At 45.2% G+C, this 21455-nt stretch overlaps 1 protein-coding gene across 5 annotated transcripts in view; it reads left to right on the top strand.

Moving 5' to 3' along the window:
- Enox1 (ecto-NOX disulfide-thiol exchanger 1) overlaps positions 1 to 20484 on the top strand; it is a 549637-nt gene extending 529153 nt beyond the window's left edge. For 4 of the 5 annotated variants that reach the window (XM_021202858.2, XM_021202859.2, XM_029541528.1 and 1 more), the window contains 2 exons: positions 6381 to 6466; positions 19534 to 20484. In XM_021202858.2, coding sequence (XP_021058517.1) covers positions 6381 to 6466; positions 19534 to 19665 — 218 coding nt within the window. In that variant the 3' untranslated portion in view covers positions 19666 to 20484. The remainder of the gene's footprint in view (positions 1 to 6380; positions 6467 to 19533) is intronic. The other variant, XM_029541530.1, reaches the window with a different exon arrangement.
- Positions 20485 to 21455: the final 971 nt, after the last annotated feature.

The following is a 21455-nucleotide window of genomic DNA, read 5'->3' on the forward strand; positions in this document are numbered from 1 at the left end:
ATTACTCTAAATTCTGAACTATTTATATATTAATTATATATATATATGTGAACATGTGTGCAAGTGCCCATGGAGCCCAGAGGAACCAGATGCCTCTGAAGCTGGAGTCAGAGACAATGGGGAGCTACCTGACAGGGATGCTGGAAGCCAAACTTAAATCCTCTTTAATAAACACTGTCACCTGCTGAGCTTTCTCTCCCTGGCCCCTAATTATTATCCATTAATGAGAGGAGACGTGGCTGCGGGGGGGGGGTGTTTATAACTCTCTACCTCTACTAAGGCCTTTAGTATCAGAAAAAAGAAATTAGCTTTCTCAGTGTAATAGAAAGACAACTATGGGGACATCAGGATCTTCAATAAAAGTCTGCACAGCCGACTGCATGTTCCCCTCATGGTTCACCTTTGGAGCCAGCTTACCTGTAAACAGTCAATTGGAATAAAAGAAAACAAGGAATGTACTCATCTGGTACACAAGAACCTTCTACTACAAAGGAGGCTGGAGACTTTAGTGTTGATCAACATAAACCAAGGAACAATCTTTCCTTTCAGTTCTATCTTCCTCTAGTAATGGCTTAGCAAAAGGTAGGGAAGGCTTCTTCCCACAAACCCGCCCTCTAAATGGCCATACTTACATTCTTCTAAAAGAGAGTAATCCTTTTGACTCCCCAAAGGGTTCTGTGATGGAGAAGTGTCTTCAACCCAGGCAGTGGATCCTGTGGAAGGCTGCCATTACCTCTGTTATTAAGGCTCCACCCTCCTAGTTACTATTCACATTGCCATGAGGTGTCCTGACAAAAGTGACTTAAGGGAGAAAGGACTTGATTGGCTCACAGTTTTGAGGTTAGGATCCACCATGGTGGAGAAGTCACAGTAGAGGGACTGTAAGAGGCAGCTGGTCATATGATACCCACAGACGGGAGAGAGAGAGAGAGAGAGAGAGAGAGAGAGAGAGAGAGAGAGAGAGAATATGAATGAATATGAGAATATGTGTGTGTGTTGTTAATGTGTTAATTGAGGTAGTTATTCCACAGTCAGTTGACTTCTTCATTTTGACCAGGTATGACTTTCTCTGAGTTTAGTCTACTGCAGAAAAGAAGCCTCTTTGATGAGGGGTGACAGCTACACTCGGCTGTGGTATAAAGGACAAGAGTAGTTACAATGCAGTTAGAAACTATACTGGTTTTAGAAAGTGGCAAATAGTGGGTTCTTCTCTAGGTCCCACGGCCTCGCCACCTAATTTAGAAAGCCAAGCATGGGTTCCTCCCTTTGAGTGGATGCTAAGTCCTAATAAGTAGCTATTGCTTACGCCAGAAGACAGTGCCACTGGTGCCTCTCTCAGAGTATCTGGCTGTGCTGGCCATTGCTGTGGTATGCTGGCGTCACAGCCGCATAGGACTATTGCTTGCCTTTCTCCTTGGATGCTTGCATGGCTTCTGATGCTTCTATGATAACTGATGATAGGGGAGGCACTTCCTGGTCCTAACTAGATTGATTTCTCCAGATGCCCTGTATGGAGTGTGATGTATCTTCAGCAACAGGGTCTTACCTTGTTTCCCTGGGGGTTACCAAGGACAACTACAATCGCTCTGGGAGTCTCTTGAATTCCTATAACCGTTAACTCCAAAAGACATTTTCCCTACCTAGCATTAGAGGGGGGTTGTTAGTCTATGGGGGTGGGGGCATCGTCACCCCAATTGTCATAGCTCCAATGAAATTGTGTGTGTGTGTGTGTGTGTGCGTGTGTGTGTGCGTGTGCGTGTGCGTGTGCGTGTGCGTGTGTGTGTGTGTGTGTGTGTGTGTGTGAGAGAGAGAGAGAGAGAGAGAGAGAGAGAGAGATTAAGTAACCATGAAATAATATAATCCCCTGTGGATTTTTTTCAAATATCCTAGTGTTATTCCTCTTCCTCCCCTCTTCCTCCCCAGGTAAGTCTTTCCTATCAGTTTTCCCCATTTCCTCTTCATAGTAACTGTGTCCTACCCTCTCTAGTGCCCCTCACCCCACCCAAATCCCCTACTACCACGGTCCCAGTTTAGTTTCCTGGTATCTGCGGTTACTCTGGGTTATACTATTTGTTGGCAAGCATCTGGGAGTATATTCAGGTGCCCCAAACACCCTCTCTGGGCACATTAATTTTATGTGAGAAATGACACAAATCTCAGTTGCCTGGAAGACAAAGGGAGTGAAAAACAAACAATTTTAAATGCCTTCGAGTGAATGTGCAAATGGCGTTAGAACTTCCGGCACAAGGATGCTATCTGTGGTCATTTGTCTGGCAGGTTCATCAGCCAAAGCAGGTTCTGTCCATTCTCGGGACAAAAAAAAAAAAAAAAAAAATCAAAAAGTCTGTGATTCATTTATTCTTTTTATTGTGACAAGTTAACAAGAAACAATCGGGACGCTCCTCATGGTGAATCCCACACAGATGCAACCAAACCCCTTCTTAGCTTGAGCTGGGTACTAACTTCCCTCCAGTCCCCTGGTTCTTCATGGTCAGGCGGAACGGATGGTCCCACCATCCTGACTCGTCTTCAGGCCAGGATCTATGCATGCTTTGGTCACTTGGTACCTCCTCACACCTCTGCTCCCATTGCCGTGTCACCAGCTCATGTGTGTCCCCTGTGTTAGAACTGGAATGCCCCACAGAATACCTGGGTGCTAGGGAAAAAATAATTGAAGATGGTGACTTTCAGTGTTCTTGTTGTCCTCGCATACAAGCATAGTCTCTTCAGAGCCCTGTGGCTCCCACAGCCTCTCTGTCCCTGTCTGCCCAGCTCTGCAGACCCCTCTGAAACTGTCCCTTTCCCCAGTTTCTTAAGCCAACCTATCACCTGCACCTGGCGAGGCCGGACTCAGATGATAATTCCAGGCGCCCTTTCCTTTCCCTTCAATGACTTCTTCTCATAGGCCGTCCTTCCCCGGGGTTTCCTTAGCTTGCTTTCTAAGACTCAGAATCCTCACCTCCCATCTCAAGCTCCAGGTTTTGTTTCCTGGAACATTTCAAACTTATTCCCAGGCCCCTGCCTCCCACACATGCCCCTAGATGCGAGCCACTGTCCTCTCTAGATGCAAGCCATCGTCTTCAGCTAGCGCTGGTCTTACCTGACTGTTCCTAGCGCACGCACAGCCCTTGCACCCCAAGGAGTGCACAGGCGCACTGCAGACTTTGTAAAGTCTTTCTTATTGTCTCCCATTCAGAAGACTGTCTTGGTCTCACTAAGAGAGGCCTGCGTTTGACCCCTCGGTGTAAAATAGCTCCTGCCAACCTCCATGGCACCCGTGCTCTACTGTTGGGTTTTTCTCCGTTATGCTTATCATCATCTGAAAATATTTCCTCCTGTCTTAATGTTTGCGTTCACCATCTATGCTGTTCCTCCAGACTGAAAATCCACATAAGTGGCCCTTTTTTTCTGTCTTTTACTATGGCATACCGAGTGCTTTAAAGTAACAACCTGAAAGAACTGAATGATGGTAAGGGGAAGCTAGTACTATTTGGTTAATTCCAACACTACCAATTTGGCCTTGGTGAGGTTCAAAACAAGGATAAAATAGATGGCCCTGGTGGAATGCTTTTATGTGGCCTGCTAGAATGGGCCTCTGAATGAGCAGGGCTGCTCCTCGGCAGAGCTGGTTTGCATTTTTCTCAAGTAGCTTTTAGGACTCCAAGACCAGTAAAAAGCCCAGCAGGGCAAGGCTGTTCCTTTGATCCTACTTAGACTGTTGGCTTACAAAGACAATCTGCACTATTGGGAACTGTTCTTAAGTAGGGAGGCCTGCTGCTCCTCCACAAAATAGGCCCAGTGACAGAGCCCTTCCATTTGCAGCCCACCTGTTCAGAGTCAGCTTCGCCTTGGTTCCAAGCTTGGAAGCTGCTCCCAGAGTGCCAGAAATGAGTCTCCATTTGGGGACATGTTGGCATTGTTCATTAACTTTGGAGTTAACACTATCAGCCCCTCCCTTTTTTTTCTCCATTAAGAAATGTTTTATTTTTGCTTTATTCTTGAGAATTTCAAAATATATATACAATGAAATATGATTATATCTACCACTGCCCATCTCTAACTCCCCCTATATATTCTCAGCACATCCTCCTCTTAATTTCATGTTTTGGGTTTTGTTTTGCATGCATGCATATAAGTACCCTTCTAAGTTTATCCAGTTTGTGCTGCATATATATGTGGGGGTATGGCCATGCGCTGGAGTATGGGAAACCTATTTTTGAGTGTGGTCACAGCATCAAAAATCAGAATCCTCTGAGGATCCTGCTCATACGTATTGCTCATAGTTCCTCAGTAAGGGGTGGGACCTAGCAATCACCCACCCCATCTTTGTCCAGAATTTGGACTGGTGGCAAAATATCTACGCCTATAGACCTGGGCTGCCCTCAGCCTTGGTCAGAGAGGTTTCTTTTTGCAGTGATCAGCAGCCAATGGAGGGATACAGAACTGGTCAGAACTTTGAGAACGGGAGACTGAGTGGGACAACTATATCCAACCTTCTCCCAAGGTTCAGGGACACTGTAGACGGCAGGGCACGTGTGGGGACAATGTAAGAGCCAGAGGATAGGGAGAAATATGGTGAAATGCTGTCTTGTAGAGAGGACATGGCTACTGTGTACAAGAATTCACAGCAGCTATGGTTACCTGCACACCACCTGCACAGCTGTCTCTTTTCCAATCCAGGGAACAAACTGGTTCCTTTCAAGAAGCCATAGGGACTTAATTTACAAAGCTGAATCTGATTTTTTTTTAAATGAGGAAAAAAAAAAAAAAAAAAAGAAAAAGAAAACCTAAGCATACAGAACAGAGAAACTACATTTTCTCAAGTGGTCACTTAAAGATGTTAAAATTACCATCATCACCTATAGATGGTCCCCCATTATGCCGTAAAACTGTAGATCAAAAAACGATCTGCATAGACTTGAAATAAAAGGCGAGCTCTCTGTGTCACCGAGCAGACAGTCTCGGAATACAGATATTTCAGCTTGACGGAGATGTAACTTCCTACCGTCCTCATGCAAACCTCGAAAGACAGTCATCAGGAGAACTCTTCCAGACCCTCGTTCTCTATCCTTGTCCTAAGATAAGCCGGGAACTTGTCTTTGAAACCTGGCTGGCACTCATCTGTGAGCACCCCATACATCACAGAGGATGACAGAGGGACAAACACCATCCCTAATCAGTTCAAGACCCCTGCAAGTGTAGGCTGGCCTGCTGCTTGGCCGGTGCCTGCCCTGACTGCATCTCAGGCAAGTGGCCTTTGACTCGCCAGCATCAGTTCTCACAGTACGCAGTGTGGGAGATAGAGCACAAATCACACCTGACTAAAGACTTTAGCCTCCCTCTAAGCTTGACCTTTCCACCAAGAGCAGCACTCAGTCTGTGAAACTGACTCCCTCACGATTTCGCTTTTGGCCCCTGGAGCAGGGAGGATGGGAAGGGAGACCACGCTTTTCAGTTCGGTCCTGACATTGATAATCCTGCCATTTGTTAGTACAACCAAGGTGGAAAGGATTTCAGCAGAGCACGGGTCCCCAGACCTTTACAAGTGATGACCACCATGTGAGTTAGAGCAGAGGAGAGGAAAGCGCCCAGGTCCCTTTCCCCGGCAGCCACAGCCTGCGGGAGTGGCACTAGTTCTGTGGAGCCCATGTCCGGATGTGAATTACTCATGTTTCATAACCAGAGACTGTAATTATCAAGGACACTCGAGGCCACGTGATCTCTCACACAGCTGTCTAAGCTGTTTTCAGACTACAAAGTCCATTGAAAGAAAAATAGATCATTTTAACCTTCCAAAAAGCTACAATTTCAGATCAGTAAATCGAGCATACACTTGGTTGTTGAGCTGCTTCCAGCTTCCCGGAGCCTTGGTTTAGAAATACTTCTATCGGGGGCTGGCGAGATGACTCAGTGGGTAAGAGCACCCGACTGCTCTTCCGAAGGTCCGGAGTTCAAATCCCAGCAACCACATGGTGGCTCATAACCACCTGTAACAAGATCTGACGCCCTCTTCTGGAGTGTCTGAAGACAGCTACAGTGTACTTACATATAATAAATAAATAAATCTTAAAAAAAAAAAAGAAATACTTCTATCAGTCTATGCATCTTTCCAGAGTCTAGCCACGCTAGCCGCCAGACATCCCCATTCCACGAGACAGCGCATTTATTCTCTTCCATGTCTTCCACCGCATCACTGTTACTGTCTGCGGAGTGCGCTGTTGGTGGATGCTGGTTGAGAGGTGTTGGAAATGGTCAGACCATGTGACTCAGTCCCGTGAAGGTTGGTGAGGTCAGATGGCATTAGTTACATGAGACTCCTCCCCACGCTCCTCCAAAGAACTTACGATGCTTATCTTTTCATTTTGTTTGTTTTAATGCAGGCATCATATCAACGTTTCTTCATGTCCACCCCTTTGGAGCTAATATAGAGTATCTGTGGTCATACATGCAGCAGCTGGACTCTAAGGTAAAGTGGTTTTTGTTTTATTTTGTTTTATTGAACTTTCATTGCTGGAATTCAGCGTGTTGCTGGCTGGCTGCAGGTGGACGTCGCGTGAGCTGTATTAGGATAGGCCCCATAGCAACCCCTCTCAAAGGACCCGGGGCTTTGGCAGACAGTTGTCATCCACTTGCTTTTCTTTATACGAAGAAAAAAAATCAGTTATTTAAATTGACAGTGACTTGTCACGGTCTACGGATGCTAGAGCGCTTTGAAAAGCCCGTGAGAGATTTGAAATTTCAGACTGGCCTGAAGGTTTCAGAGACGAGGAGGAAGACATTGTGAGGGGTGGCTAATGAGCCAGGATCCTCAGGTCACGTTCACACAAGATTCCATGCTCAAGGTGTCACATGGAGTGACCGGCACCATCAATAGCCTAAAGATCTGATATGGTGCTCGAGAATGTCTGTCAATAGATGTTTTTAACATTATTTTCTAAGTGTTAAAAATGACAGCTGAGTTATCCTCAGCTGTGTTCCTTATGGGTCACACCGGGAGTCAGACCTTGGGATGGTTTTCTGAAGTTTGGCTCTCTCATCTGAAAATTAGCAGTGTTTTTGCCAAATGCAAAGAGACTGTGTGTGTGGGGGGGGGTGAGTTCAGGTGAACAATTGAGAGGGGCTGCAGCTGGTAAAGCCATGTCCTTTAGAGGGGCTGTCTGTGAGAGTCAGGAGAGGGCTGGTCCCTACAGCCAACGACCAGAGAAATCCCTCAAGCCAGGAAAAAACCTGCCTTAAAGGCAGAGGAAGTAAACAGACGCGCCACCTCCAGGCAGAGAAAAGTACTGAACCTTGTGCTCCCAGACGCTCAGCCTCAGGCTCTGTGACCCTGCCGCTGATATCTAGGGCATCCGCTGTATTCTGTGGTTAGCACGCAATACAGGATTACATTACCACACTGCATTCTCAGTTGACGCCGGTGATTTTTACCAACTCCGGATCACAACGCTGCCTGCTTGAGCTTCATTAAGTAGACCTGACACTTCCCCTTTGAGAGGAACCATCTGGAACTGCAAGTGGTTTTTAGTCACAGACTTTTATGAAGGATAAAAGAAGTCAGGTTTTAAACTTTTTTTTTTCCTACCCATACACATTGATGGTACATATTAGGGGAATGTAGTGTGGTGTTTTCTCTTGTCACACCCCCAAGGTTTGTTTCCAAATATGAGTGAAGACACCTGCCTTTCTGTGTAGGCTTATGTCACTTCACATAATGTCAAGATTTCACTCTTTATAGATGAGTAGTTCTTTAATGCATACCTATTAATCTGTTGATCAACACCTAGGCTGACAATACAATATGCCTACTATGGATATTATAATAGGGTACTTGGGTAGATAGATCTCTATATCCTAATTGAGATTTCATTGGGTAAATACCCAGAGTCGTATAGCTGGATCATATGATCTGCATTTAATTTTTTAAATGTATTTTTATCATACGTTTTTTGGACTGCACGTATGGATACCATGAGTGTACAGTGCCTGCAGAGTCCAGAAGAGGGCAGATCCCATGGAACTGGGCTTACAGATGGTTTGTTAGCGCCCATGCAGGGGCTGGGAAACAAAGAGGGTCCTCTGGGAGAACAGGGGGTGCTCTAGGTCACTAGGGCACCTCCCTAGTCCATGCATCTAATTTGTTTTACGTCATAATGATTTTCACAATGGATGAACCAAAGAACAGACCCACCAAGTTACAGCAGATAAGGGTCCCCTTTCCCTACCTCCTACACAGCATCTGTTACCTGTTTTCCAAACAGGGTGAGGTAGAATCTCCATGGTGTTCTCATTTGCATTTTCATGGTAGCCAAGGATGCTAAACACTTTATATACTGACCATACACACTTCTTTCGACAGAGTTCTTTAGTTCAGTTCATCCGCCCATTTGCCGGCGGAATTATTTCTCTTTATTATTGTTACATATATACACAAATATGAATACAACAGTCTGAGTCCAGTTAGTGTTGCTCCTATGAGTGTGGTTATATAAATGATATTTTCTAATGATATTGGATAATCAGTTAGGGGCTCACCCTTGGGAAAGACCAATTATTCCTTTCTCAATAGTCATTAATTGCCTGTACTTTGTTTGTCATCTAGGGGCTGGGTCCTTGTTCATTGTTCCCCATTTACCTTAGCATGGCATGTCAACTGGTCCTGTCACTGTTCAGATCTTGTTTAGGCTACCATGTTGTTGAGATTCCATGGGTGAAGGTTCTCTGTCATATATAGAAGACACAATCTCATAGCAGGTGTCATCTGGTTCATAAAATATTTCCATTCCTCTTCTGCAATGATCCGTGAGCCTTAGGTATAAGGGGTTGTTTTGTAGATGCTCCCCTTGGGGCAGAGCATGGGCAGTTCTTCTTCATATTTTGACCCTTGGTGGTGGTCTGTAATGGTCTCTGCTGTTAAAAGGAGCTCCTTAATGAGAAGCAGGAGCTACGCTGATGTGTGGGTGGAAGGATGGCATTTTGAATATGCTTAGAAATTACAGTGGTGTAGGAAAGTTACAGTAATGCGTTATCCTCTAGGGTCCATGACCTCAGCAGTGGGCAGTTGGCTAAGCTTACAGCAGCAGGCATGAATCCTATTGAGCAAGCTTTAATCCAGTGAGAGCTGTTGCTTATTCCACGATGTAAGTGCCACACCGCACCTTTGTAGGCATCTTATCATGGCTCCTAGACTTCCTATCTAAGTAAGCTCTTGGCAGCTTACATAGCACCTTCAGATGCCATAGAGAGCTAGTCTTCAGGGAGGTGGTGTTCAGGTCAGTTCTGACTTGATTCCTCCAAGACCTGTGTTCAAAGTCTATGGCATCTTCAGCAATAGGGACTTACCTTCAAGTTCAGGGAGGCAACCGAGAGCAAGGGCAGTGGCCTATAATTGTTTAATTCTTTTTTTTTTTTTTTTTTAAGGTGGGTCTATTGAACTCCCCTGACCAATGACTCAAAAGGAGGTTTCCCATGCCTGATACTGGAATTTTTGTTAGATAGTTTATGGCTCTTGGGGATAGCATTAACACCCCAAGTGACATAACTACATGTCCACATACACTTTGTGTGTATTATATGTAACTCTAGATAAGCATAAACTGCAATTCCATACGATTTTCTCAAAAATCCTTAGTGTTAGTTATTCCTGTCCCCTATCTCTTCCTCTGTATTTTCCTCCCTCCCTAGTTAAACTCTCCCCCATTATAGCACCTGTATCAACTATTCCCTTCCTACATGTGTGTGTCACTATTTATGGGGAGACATGAATAAACATCTATTTACCTTAGATAGGGAACAGATGACAGACTGAAGTAAAAATGCCACCAGGATCCAAAATGGTACATCAATAAGTTTTACTGGCATTATTTAACATAGCAGAAATGACACAATGGCAGCACCACCATTACCAGAAGCCCACCACAATGTGGGAGAGTCCTTCAGAATGGCTGAAAACCTGGAGCGCACAGAGAACCTTTCAGGCTGCTCAGCAGGTTGGAGCTTGTCCTTTCTGGTAGCCCAGTGGGCCTGAGCCTTTCCAGGCTGCTGGTTTCCTGGGCCTGGCTTTCTTCCAGGCAGCTCAGTTGGTCTGAGCATACTTCACGGCAGTCCTTACTGCTTACATGTGTTTAGGCAGTCCTTACTGCTTACATGCGCTTAGGGAGGGAGGAAGCTAGTGAATCTGGTCAGTTTCAGGGATTTCCTGTTTTTAGTGTTTTCCCCATGAGCTTATCTTATTCCTGATCTTAAGATAGATGCTCTCAGCATTTCCTTATTTTGTGTGATGTTAGCTGTGGGTTTGTCAGGTACAGCCTTTATTGTGCTAAACAGTAATAAGTCATCTATCAGGACTTTTAATATGAAGAGATGTTGACTTTTATCAAATGCATTTTCTGCTTACTGGAATTTATCATTTGTTATAGAAGTGTGATAAATTGCATTTATTGATTTGCATATGCAGAATCACTCCATCACTATCATGGTACTGATCTTTTTCATGTGTTGCTAAATTCAATTTGATAGTATGTTGTTGAGAGTTTTTGTATTAGCATTTATCAGGGATATGTTCCCAGTAGTTTTCTTTTCCTTTCCCTTGTGTCCTAGGGAAGTAACTAGAGAACTAAAAACTAGAGAATTCTGGCTACATGGAATAAGTTTGGTGAGGTCTTTAAATTTCAGATCTTCAGAATAGTTCAGGATGAATTGGCATTAGTACCTCTGAAGTTTTGTAAGGTTCAGTAGTGAAACCATGTGATCCTGGGCTTTTTTGTCTTAGACATTTTAGTATGGGTCCCATCTCATTACTTGTTATTTGGCTAGTGAGCTTTATGTCTTTGGTTTTTGTCTTTTGTTTTTGTATAATCAGCTTTCAAATTCTCCAGTGGACATTATTTAATTGCTTTGGAATGTGCTCCTAGAGAAATTGACTTTTCCACAGTCGTTGTGCTCCTCCACTGAGATTCCTGCATGTGCTGGATCAGCCACTACTGTCATGGAGAGGTCTTCTCAGAATGTGGCTTTCCCTGATGGTGGCATCAGCATGTCAGTTTGTTATGGGATATTGATTCTGATTTTTGCCTGGGCACTTTAGAATAGTCTGCTAAAGGTTCTTAGGCTGCTTGGAGACTTTGGCCAGTTGCATTCTGGTAAGTACAGAGACTCACTTGTCTCTGCAGGCCACACAATCAAGCACACAACACTTCAGTTGTGTATGATGAAGATTGGAGCGGCCGTGTAATGGTGCCCCTTATCAAGCTCTGGGTTTTGTTTGTTTGTTTGTTGGTTGGTTTGTTTTTTTTGGGGGGGGGTAGCATCAGAAGTGATAAAAGGTCTTAAGCCATCTCCCTCTGACCAGTGGTATAGACCCAGACCCTATATGAGGAAAGACAGTGGCAAGAGACACAGCTCCCACTGTGGGATGGCCACACCCAGTCCTGACTATAATAAGTAGCCGGGAGTGGGAGCCATTTAAATGAAGTAACAGTAGGAACCTCATGAGGTTCCTTCTGCTGCCACTGGGATTGCCCACCAGAAGCGGGACCTCGATGGCCTCCATCTGTTTATGCCTATGGAGAGGATGTTTCTCCCTCTGGTCCCTTCCACTGTAACTCACCCCAGGTACTAGACAGAAGCTAGGCCTCTGCCAGTCTTCTCCAGACATCCTTCACCCCACTATGCGTAGGGTTGGGATACAGCCTGGCTACAGGGTGTGAGGCCGCCTCCTCAGACAGCCTGAGAGCCAGGTATGAGCGATGGCTGAAGGAACCATATGCACACCTGCTGTCAGTGGTGGGATGAGCCTTAATCTACATCATCTAACCCTGGTGAAATCCCTGGGGCTCTAAGGGCAGTTCTAGCTTAGAAGACAACAGTGTACTTCCCTCAGAAAGGAAACACACAGAGTTCTCTCCACTTCCATTTCTGCCCACACAGTCCTCCATCTCCTCAGGGAAATGTCCAGTAGTGCTGCCAAGTTTCGTCCTCATTCCCGAGGTGAATGTATTACAAAGGACTCTAAAACTGCTGGGTGCCAGGGACTGGACCACATATTCTTTCTAGCCCAGAGAGGCTATGAGGATATTTATGCTTTTTAATCCAGAGGGGAAATTCTTGCTGAATTCTGGAATCCCATATCTTCAGAGCTTTACAAAGAAAACAAAATAACAAGAGGCTTGCCTTCTTTAAGAGGATTCACCAGGGCCTTGTCCCCACATCAGCTGCCAAAAGGCTCACAGTCCTGGATCTTCAGGCAGCCTGAGGATACTGTCTCCAAGGTGAGCGGCCAGGCCCAGCTGCCTCTGGTTTCATTCGAATGATGGGGAGTTGTGGCCCTGTGCAGAGTTTTGGTTACTATTGCATTAAGGCAACATGGCTCTATACCACCCACCATTGCGCAGCAAGTTTGCTTCTTCTAATAATAAAATCAATATGTGACATTTTCACCCAGAACACCACAGTTTCCTTAAGATTTGACACTACCACCACTGGTACAATTGTAAGCCAGCAAGCATTTAGATTCTGCTCACCCCTGTAATGACGAAAGCAAGAAAAGCAGGCCCTGTCCAGCCCTGTAATGTAACTGTTTTTTTTTACTAGCAGTCCCCCAAAGGCTGCACTTGGGAATGAGAGTGATTGGGAATGGAAGTGAGGGCAAGAATTAATTTAAATTATGCTGGGCATGTAAATTGTTCATGGCTCCTAAAACCATGTAGCCCCATAATAGGCCATTTTCCAGCTAAATATTACTTTCGTTCCTGATAATGATATTTGCATTTTGCTTTCTCCCCTTCTTGGCTTGTTCCCAGCTACCCACTCTTTATTTCTTCATCCACCTGTCTTCTATCAGAAATGTGAGGCAGGCAGACAAGATGCTTCTTTCCGGGAGACAGGGAGGCTTTGCTGAATCTTCAAAGCAGACAACTCCACATCTTCACTCACCTTGGAACGGAATCCCAGCTGTGAGCTGAGGGACTCCACCCTCCCACGGATGCTAAGCCCTACTGACTCTGGAGTAGAGCTGTGGCAACTGATAGCTTCCTGCCTGCCTCCCTTAGCTCCGTCTAACTGCTCATACAGTCTAGGGCAGCAGTTCTCAACTTTCCTAATGCTGTGACCTTTTAAGACAGGTCCTCATGGTGAGCTCCAACCATAAAATTATTTTCATTGCTAAGTTCATAACTGTAATTTTGCTACTGTTATGAATCATAATGTAAGTATCTGGGTTTCCCAGTGCTCTTAGGCAAATCCCATGAAGAGGGTTGTTCGACCCCCAAAGGGGTCACGAGCCCTAGGTTGAGGACTGCTGGTCTAGAGGCTCTTCTCCAATCTACACACACACACACACACACACACACACACACATATACACACACACACACATATACACACACACACACACACGCACACACACACACACACACACACGTGTATATAGTTTCCTTTGAGACAGAGTTTCATCTCTGACTGGCCCAGAACTCTACATAGACCAACTAGATACACCAAGCTAGCTTCAAACCTACATGCCTGACTCCCAAGCTCTGGAATTAAAGAAGGCAAATTTGCATCTTCAAGGGGCTGTAATCCAGTCCTCTGTGTGTGTGTGGCAGGCTGCCCTGCCCACCTCTGTATAACCTACAGCCTCCACTGAAAGCTCCTAGAGTGGTTCCAAAACAACAGACTCGTTATGATCTGACAACAGATGCTGCCAGATGCAGGCAGACCCACTCTGTGGCAGGACACCAGCTTGGGTGCTCAGAAATAGGTGAGCATTTACCACCAACGAAAAAAAATCATCTGCATTTTTAAAACATTTCTCTGCACATGCACAATTTCAGCTTCCACGAGATCCTAGCTTTGCCTTAGTGGCCCGGCATTCTTTCCTGGGCTGTGGGGGGATGGTGACGGTGGGTGAAGTGTTCCTAGTGGAATATTTAAATTTCCCACATGAATAATCCTCACTGTGATATATGTGCTGGTGTTAACAGCCAGCTGTCAGTGAGCATTAATGAACGATTGCCTAGACAGACTGTAATGAATGTGCTTTTTAGGTATCGTAGCACCTCCAGAAGGGAACCGACTCTCCACTTGACTGCAAAAGAGAATATGCTCACTCACAGTAAGGGAAGCCAAGAGGGCTGTGTGACGCCCCAGGAATACGAGACTATGTCAGTCCTTTTCATGGGCCCAGGTTGGTCCTGTGGTCCAGAGGGAATCAGGACAGATGGCCAGCACACAGCAAAGATGAGGGGGGGGGGGAATTGACTCACATGGACAAGGTACCTGGGTCCAGTTCCTAGCAACACGCTCCCTCCCCCACTCCACCCAAAAAGAATGTATTAAATAAACTTGAAAGTCAGACATAAAGGAGTAAAGTACCAGATTGAGCAGGGTGGGGTCACAGTCAGAGACTCACAAAACCCGAGAGAGCAGAGCAGCCTGGCGCTCTGGCCAGGAGCATCCCTCTGGACCATGTAAGCCAGTGTGGCCTCCGTGGCCTCCCATTCTTCATCCCTTCCTCCCTGGTTTTTTTTTTTTTTTTTTTTTTTCCCATGACGTCCTTTTAATTCTCCCGTGTTTATCTTTTCCTCCTCTGAACCTCCCTTCCTCTTCCAAATCCTCCGTTTTATCTTCCTTCCTTCCTTTCTCACCTGCACTGAACACTTGCCCTATGGCGTCTGTGCTTGCTCATACCATGCTTAGCACAGGGACACAGCAACAAGCACGGTTCACACGCACTCCAGAGGTCAAAACCCAGTGCATCATGTGCAAGAAATATGGCTTTGTGCTCAGCCTTGCTGGTACCTTGCCGTATGCTAGCATCTTTTCAGTGTCCCAACTCTTCAGACCCCCCTTACCTGACAGTGTGGGACATGGCAGCTCCATCACATCACATCTGTCTGCAGACCTGGCGAGGAGGCTGTGGGCTTGGGCTGGAGCCAACAGAGCAGGACACAATCGCATCAGGACTCACATTTCCTCATGACTTCCTCTGGGATGTCAACACCACATAAGCCTCGGGGTTCTTATAGGGCCTTTTCATCTGTTTCCTTTTATAAAGCGCATCACAGCTCAGTCTTCCTAAAGGATTAAGTATTAGAAGCCCTAGCCTGGTGGTGGTGGTATACACCTTTAATCCTAGCACTCGGGAGGCAGAGGCAGGCAGATCTCTGAGTCTAAGGTCAGCCTGGTCTACAGAGAGGATTCCAGGAGAGCCAGGGCTACACAGAGAAACTCTGTCTGTTTTGGGGGATTGGGGGATTGTTGTTGTTTTCTGCATAATTTAAAACAAACAAACAAAAACAGATGAAGAAGCAGCCCGAGGATATAATGGTAGTGAGAGGAAGATGATAAGAGATAGCGACCAGTCAGGGAGATGAGGAAGATAAAAATACTTGTAAAGCGAAACTGCTTTGGAGAACACGGAGGGCAAAATGCACAAAACACCATAAACACATCAGGAGATGGGAAAGGCCAAAAAAACATCACGGTGGCCTAGAAGCACCCCCTTGCCATCTTCCCCGGGTGACCATCCCTAGGAAGGGTTCTAGGTTAGGGGAAATCCCCCTAATGTGTACATGTGCTGGGTAAGGTGGCGCGTGGAATGCTTCATCCCATCGTGTGGCAGACCGCGGCGCTTGGCTGACTGCCACCAGAAATGATGGCTCACTACACTGGAGAAGCTTAGGAACTTTAGAACTTGGGTTCATCCCTCGGGGGGGGGGGGGAACTCACTTCACATCCTCTACCTCCTCCGTTTAGCTGTCTGTAGTTATCTGTGTTCTATGTAGGAGGGCGCAGTGGATAAAGGCACTTGCCATGCTGACCTGGTGACCTGGTTCAACCCCTCGAACCCACATAAGGTGGAAGGAGAGAGCAGAAGATATAAAGATGTCTCACTTGTACGCGCACACTGGTGTTTGTGCACCCACATACATACATATGCACATATGAAAGAAAAGCCCATAGCAAATACTTCTTACTTTTGCTTGCCATTAGCATTCGTTTAAAAGGGGCACAAAAGCTGTCTCAGTTTGAGCTCTGTGCCACAGCTGAGCAGATAGGAACATTTTGAATGACTCATCCTAAAACTCACATTAACAGGAGAACAATCAGATCAAGTCCTTGGAGCATTTAGTAGATTTCTTCCCAGTTAATCCCCTAGTCTTGTGAATGAGAGAGGAAACAGGTCTGAAGAGATTACAGCACCTTGAAGTGAGTGCTGGCCATGGCTGCCCATCATCTGTCTGCGCAGCTCCCGGTATGATGTCAGGGTGCTGGTCAGAGGCAGCGTGGAAGTGTGCACGAGCCTGATCCGTCAGGAATCCTCAGGGTTTGATTGCTGGTGTGGATGCTGTTAGCATTGCCCGAGGAGTACAGAGGCCCGACCAGGTTGCTGCTAATCCCCTCCATGCAACCTGCTAATAAGACCATGGCATTCCAACTATAGTGTCAGGACCCAAGTCAGCCTTACCTGGCCCCTCAGTTTCTATATTTGTAAATGTTTCCTTTCCTTATCTCATGCGAGTGTGATTAGAATGGCAAAACCTTTTCAAAAGCTGTCTCACTGCTTAGACCTTCCCAGCCAGAGCAAGCAGGCTACACGTACTTGCAACCCCAGCCTCCAGGATAGAGGATGTCTTCAGACGCTTATTCTATCCTAAAAATGTAGCCTCCTCCCTAAAACTTTTTCATGTGCTTCCCGTTTGGGGAGGTGCGGGGGGGGTGGAGGGGGGAGAGGAAGAATAGTTATCCTGGACGCTAGCTACCAGCTAACCCCTCATGGCCGGGGCCTCTGCTTGATCTGAAGGAAGACAGCTCATCCCAAGAATAACACCCCAGAGTTTGACTGGCAACATTTTCTAGAAGTAAAAGAAAGGAGTTCTAGAAGGGGGCAACACACCCTCATACAGCCTCATAGAAGTGTCTCTTGTGTGGAATAAAGAGAAAAGATTTAGAGAGGGGGGAGAGAAGAGCATGCAGAGGTGCAGCCTGGCCGCATAAAGAAAAAGTCCCCTGCATAAACTTAGGAAAAAGGATGTAGACCGTCTACTGGAAAGAAATAGCCAGCAGGGCTGGAGAGAGGGCTCAGCAGTCAGGAGGACTGGCTCTTCTTCCAGAGGACCAAGGCACAGTTCCCAGCACCCACATGATGGCCACAACCATCTGTGGCTCCAGTCCCAGAGGACCTGATGCCCTCTTCTGGCCTCTATGGGCACTGCATGCCATGTAGTGCACAGACTTAACAAGCAGGCAAAACACTCATGCACATAACACCTGTTTGCTTTTTTAAAAGGAAGAACTGATCCTGTGAGGATGTAGACCTACTTGGCCTGATTTTAAAAACTACACAAGCTGTACATCTGTAGAAACAACACAGATTCCTCTGCTAAAATACACAACCTTCATAGTTTTAGGTATCAGTTAAGTAAGAAAATGCCTTCTGGGCCTAACACTGACTGAGTTCGACTACATAACCTTCCTGTACTCGTCTCGTGTGACCTTTGACCACAGATCTTGACCCTTCTGCCCCAAAACTTTTACTGCTACCACTGTTGTCTGTCTGTGTACTGTATAGAGACAGAAAGACAAAGGGGAGATGGCTTGTGCTGGGCACTGAGTTACTCCTCCCAACTGCTCAGGGAGATGGTACTTGTATTACACATGGAGGGAACTGAACATCACGGTTATTAAATGAGAGCTGCCCAAGACCAGGCTGCTTGAGGCTTAGCCCAGAGCTGAATCCGAGAAGGTCTGAGGTCTGACTGAAGCCTCGATTCTTAACCCATATGGAATTGCTGGGGAGCTTGTTAAAAATAGATTATCTGGGCTACATTCCCAGACTGCTAACCGAGGTCTCCAGGGAGGCTGCTCTCTCAACAGGAGCCTCGGGTGCTTGGTGCTTCATACAAATGCCCTTCCAGCCTGGCTGGCCACTCCAGCTGAAGAGCAAGCAGATACAGCAGATAGTCCCCAGGCCACCCGCACAGGTCTTTACCAAGCTCTATTTTCCCCATCAGCCACACGTATCTCATGGATAGAAATGAGGATCTTAGAGAAGATAATCTTACAGTATCCCATGGAAAGAGGGGGCTCATTGTAAGGTCACTACGAAAACTTCAACCGTCTGTTTAGTAACATTTTATGGGTTGACTTGGGAATCTAATAATCCTTCTAACATAGTTTTATGGTAACAGTTCATTCAGATTTCAAATTATACACACATACATGTCAGAACACAATCTATTAGGGGATAGAGAAATGGATCAATGGTTAATGACTACTTACTGCTCTTCCAAAAGACCCAAGTTCAGTTTCTAGTACCCACATCAGGTGGCTCCCAACTACCTGTGGTTCAAACTCTAAGATCAGCTTCCCTCCTCTGGCATCCCCCCCCCCCCACACACATGGTATAGACATACACATATGACCAATGCACATAAATACATATAAATAAAAATTAACTTTTTAAAAAGAATATCTATTTTACCTTCCAGGGATGCCTCTTTTTAACTAAAATTTTATGCTATAGGTCTAGGAACATTGAATCTATATGGAATGTCCTCCCCATGAAAATTAAATACAGTTGATTTGACTTTCTATTAAAGTACAAACCAAAAAGACAAACTTAATATTGTTACGTGGGAAGTGTTGATCTCTCTGTATCAATTACACCATGAACACTGATAATCACTCTGCTTTATATAGCATTTCTATGTGCCCAAATCTGTGCTAAGCCAGCAGCTTTGACACCACCCTTATTAAATTTTACTCCCATTTTCTAAGGCTTAAAGAGACTAATTATCTTTGTAAGGTTCATTTAACTCTTAACTATAGCGGATTGGGGTTTCAAACAGAATATCTGCCCCCAATTTGGTCATTTTATTGTATATAGGTTCTTGCAGTGCACCCAGATTGGGATGCAAACATGGTAAAACAAGGATAGCGGCTGTGGTAGGAAAGATCAAAGTTCATTTTGTTTTAAATGAAGAACAAATAAATCATTAATGTAAGAAGTTCCTGGGGGGTTTTAAGGAAAAAATTTAACTGAAACATCTCTCTAGACATTGTGGCTTTTTTGTTTTTTTTATGACTGCCTATCAAGACGTTTTACTGCTGTAAGTCTGAGGTTTAGTCTTCATTTCTAAACCTTTATCATCTCTAAGAAGAGAAAGTGGTTGAATGGCAAATAATCCCAACCTTAGGGGCTTTCTGATGAGCTACAGAAAGTTGCTGCCCTAGGCAGGTGAGACTGAGCACAGCAGAGGTGGGGAACTGCTGAGCCTTTTATGTCGGGAAGGCTGTTAAGTCGAGGTCCTGCCCATGAGGCATCTCTCTATCCATGGGAAAGGCAAGCTCAGGACCTCCTACCCTCATCCCACACCCACCCTGCCAGGTGATCCAGGGCAGTCCTTCCCCCTATTGCCTGACAGCCACAGAGAAAACTCAGTGTCTCCATGGAAAACAGAACTTAACTAGATCTGTCCATTTCTGGCTTTCTGTTGGACTGCTTTCCCAAAATTGAATTCTCTGTCTTCCTAACAGATATCCGCCAATGAAATTGAAATGCTCCTGATGAGGCTACCACGGATGTTCAAACAGGAATTCACTGGTGTGGGAGCAACACTCGAGAAGAGATGGAAGTTGTGTGCCTTTGAAGGAATCAAAACAACCTAACTGACGGCCAGGAAAGCTGGAAGCGAAACCGCCTGAAGCCCGCCAGGGCTGTACAGTACGGGAGCAGGAGGGCTGGGGTCTGCCAGCGTGGGACCTGTGCAGAGCCACCAAAGCTTTGTTCAGTGACATCTGTGGCGTTTTCATGTGCGTGGAAATGTAATTGTGTACCAGTTCCTTACACTAGACCAAGCCTCACACTATGCCAGACCTGTCCCCATGAATACCAAGCAATGATTCCACAGTCAGTGACCACAGAATCTCAAACTAGGCCTTGCTGCAGAATAGAGCAAATGCTTACAGTTAATGGCCCTGTAGCAATGGTGGTTGCAGGCTACAGAGTTGTGTATGTAATGTATAGCTGACAACATTAAATGGCATTTTCCTGATGGTCTTTCTGTTTTAGTTAATAAAACAACAAAAACAGCAACAAAAAAGTGATTTTACAGTGGGGGAAAAAATCATACCAAAAGAAAACTTGAATATGTGTTTGAACAGTTATTGTATTTTGTAAATTAAGTTATATGCCGTTCCAGGGACTTTTGCCTTATTGAAGAGGCAGAAAACTATGATTGGACTCCTTGAGAATGCTTTATCAAGGATATTATTTTTCTAATGTAACAGTTCTCCATCGCGTATTCTTTTCACATGGACTGCATAGCAATTTTCATAAAATGTAAATAGAAGGAACAACTGCTGCTGTCCTATGCTTGGTATGTAACATTCAGGTTTATGCATTGAAAAACATTCGGAAAATATTCCTGTTACAAATTTTATAGCAAAGATATTAATTTTTTTCAATAAATCTTGACTTCTACCATATCGGTTTTGTGTAATATTTTTGTTCATACATTTTCGCCCCTTCCTATGAAATCTTTTTCTCGTTCCTCAGATGTGTGCACAGGACTACTACTTTAAATGTATTTGATATGAGGCAAACAACATTAAGAGGGAAAAGCATTGCTAATATTAGGAGATAGACAGTCAGTGGCTTGGGAAGGACAGTGCAAGAGATGGTTCAGAACTGGGGTGGACGCAGCTATAGTACCAAGAAGAAAACATCTAAATCCAGTCAACAACAGATTGTCTGTTGTTCTCCATCCTCAGTCGGCTCAGCACAGCACAGTGGGACATTTACATGTGTATATTTCCTATAAAAAAGGGAATGGAGTCATTCGTATAAAAGCCAGAGACTTAGACAACTTGGTCTCCCCTCTTCCTTTTACCATCATGAAGAGTAGAATGTGGCTTTAACTTCCCTTTCCTTCCTGCTTTATTTCATACCCCCCCCCCCAAATACAAGTACTCAAGTTATTAATTTTAAACGATACGTTTTTTAGAAAGACAGAAGAACAATGAGCATTTTCGGAAACTATGAAAAGGCAGCCAATTATTTCATACTGGATGTTATTTAGCCTCGGGGTCTTTTTATTGAACCCTGGAAAATGAAGGCCCTTAGTTGTACCTCCTATAGCATCTACATGTGTGTTTGGTTTAGGCTCAGAGTCAATGCTGTGTGTGCGGAGATGAATGAGGAAGACACTCTCTCTCCTTAATGCGTTCAGAGCTCAGTCTGAAAGAAATGTTCCCCCCCCCCAAGCTTGTATATGTGAGCTTTGAGGCAAGGGAGCTGTACTAGGAGTACTGTAGACATCAAAGGGTACACTAGGAATACTGTAGACACTCAAGCCAGTACTAGTGTCAACTGGACATAGTGGCACATGCCTGTAATCCCCGCGCTCAAGAGTCTGAAGCAGTAGGATTAAACATGGGAGGGCAGCCTACACCACAGA

Source organism: Mus pahari, chromosome 8 (genome assembly GCF_900095145.1).
Source record: "Mus pahari chromosome 8, PAHARI_EIJ_v1.1, whole genome shotgun sequence".
Classification (NCBI taxonomy): Eukaryota; Metazoa; Chordata; class Mammalia; order Rodentia; family Muridae; genus Mus; species Mus pahari.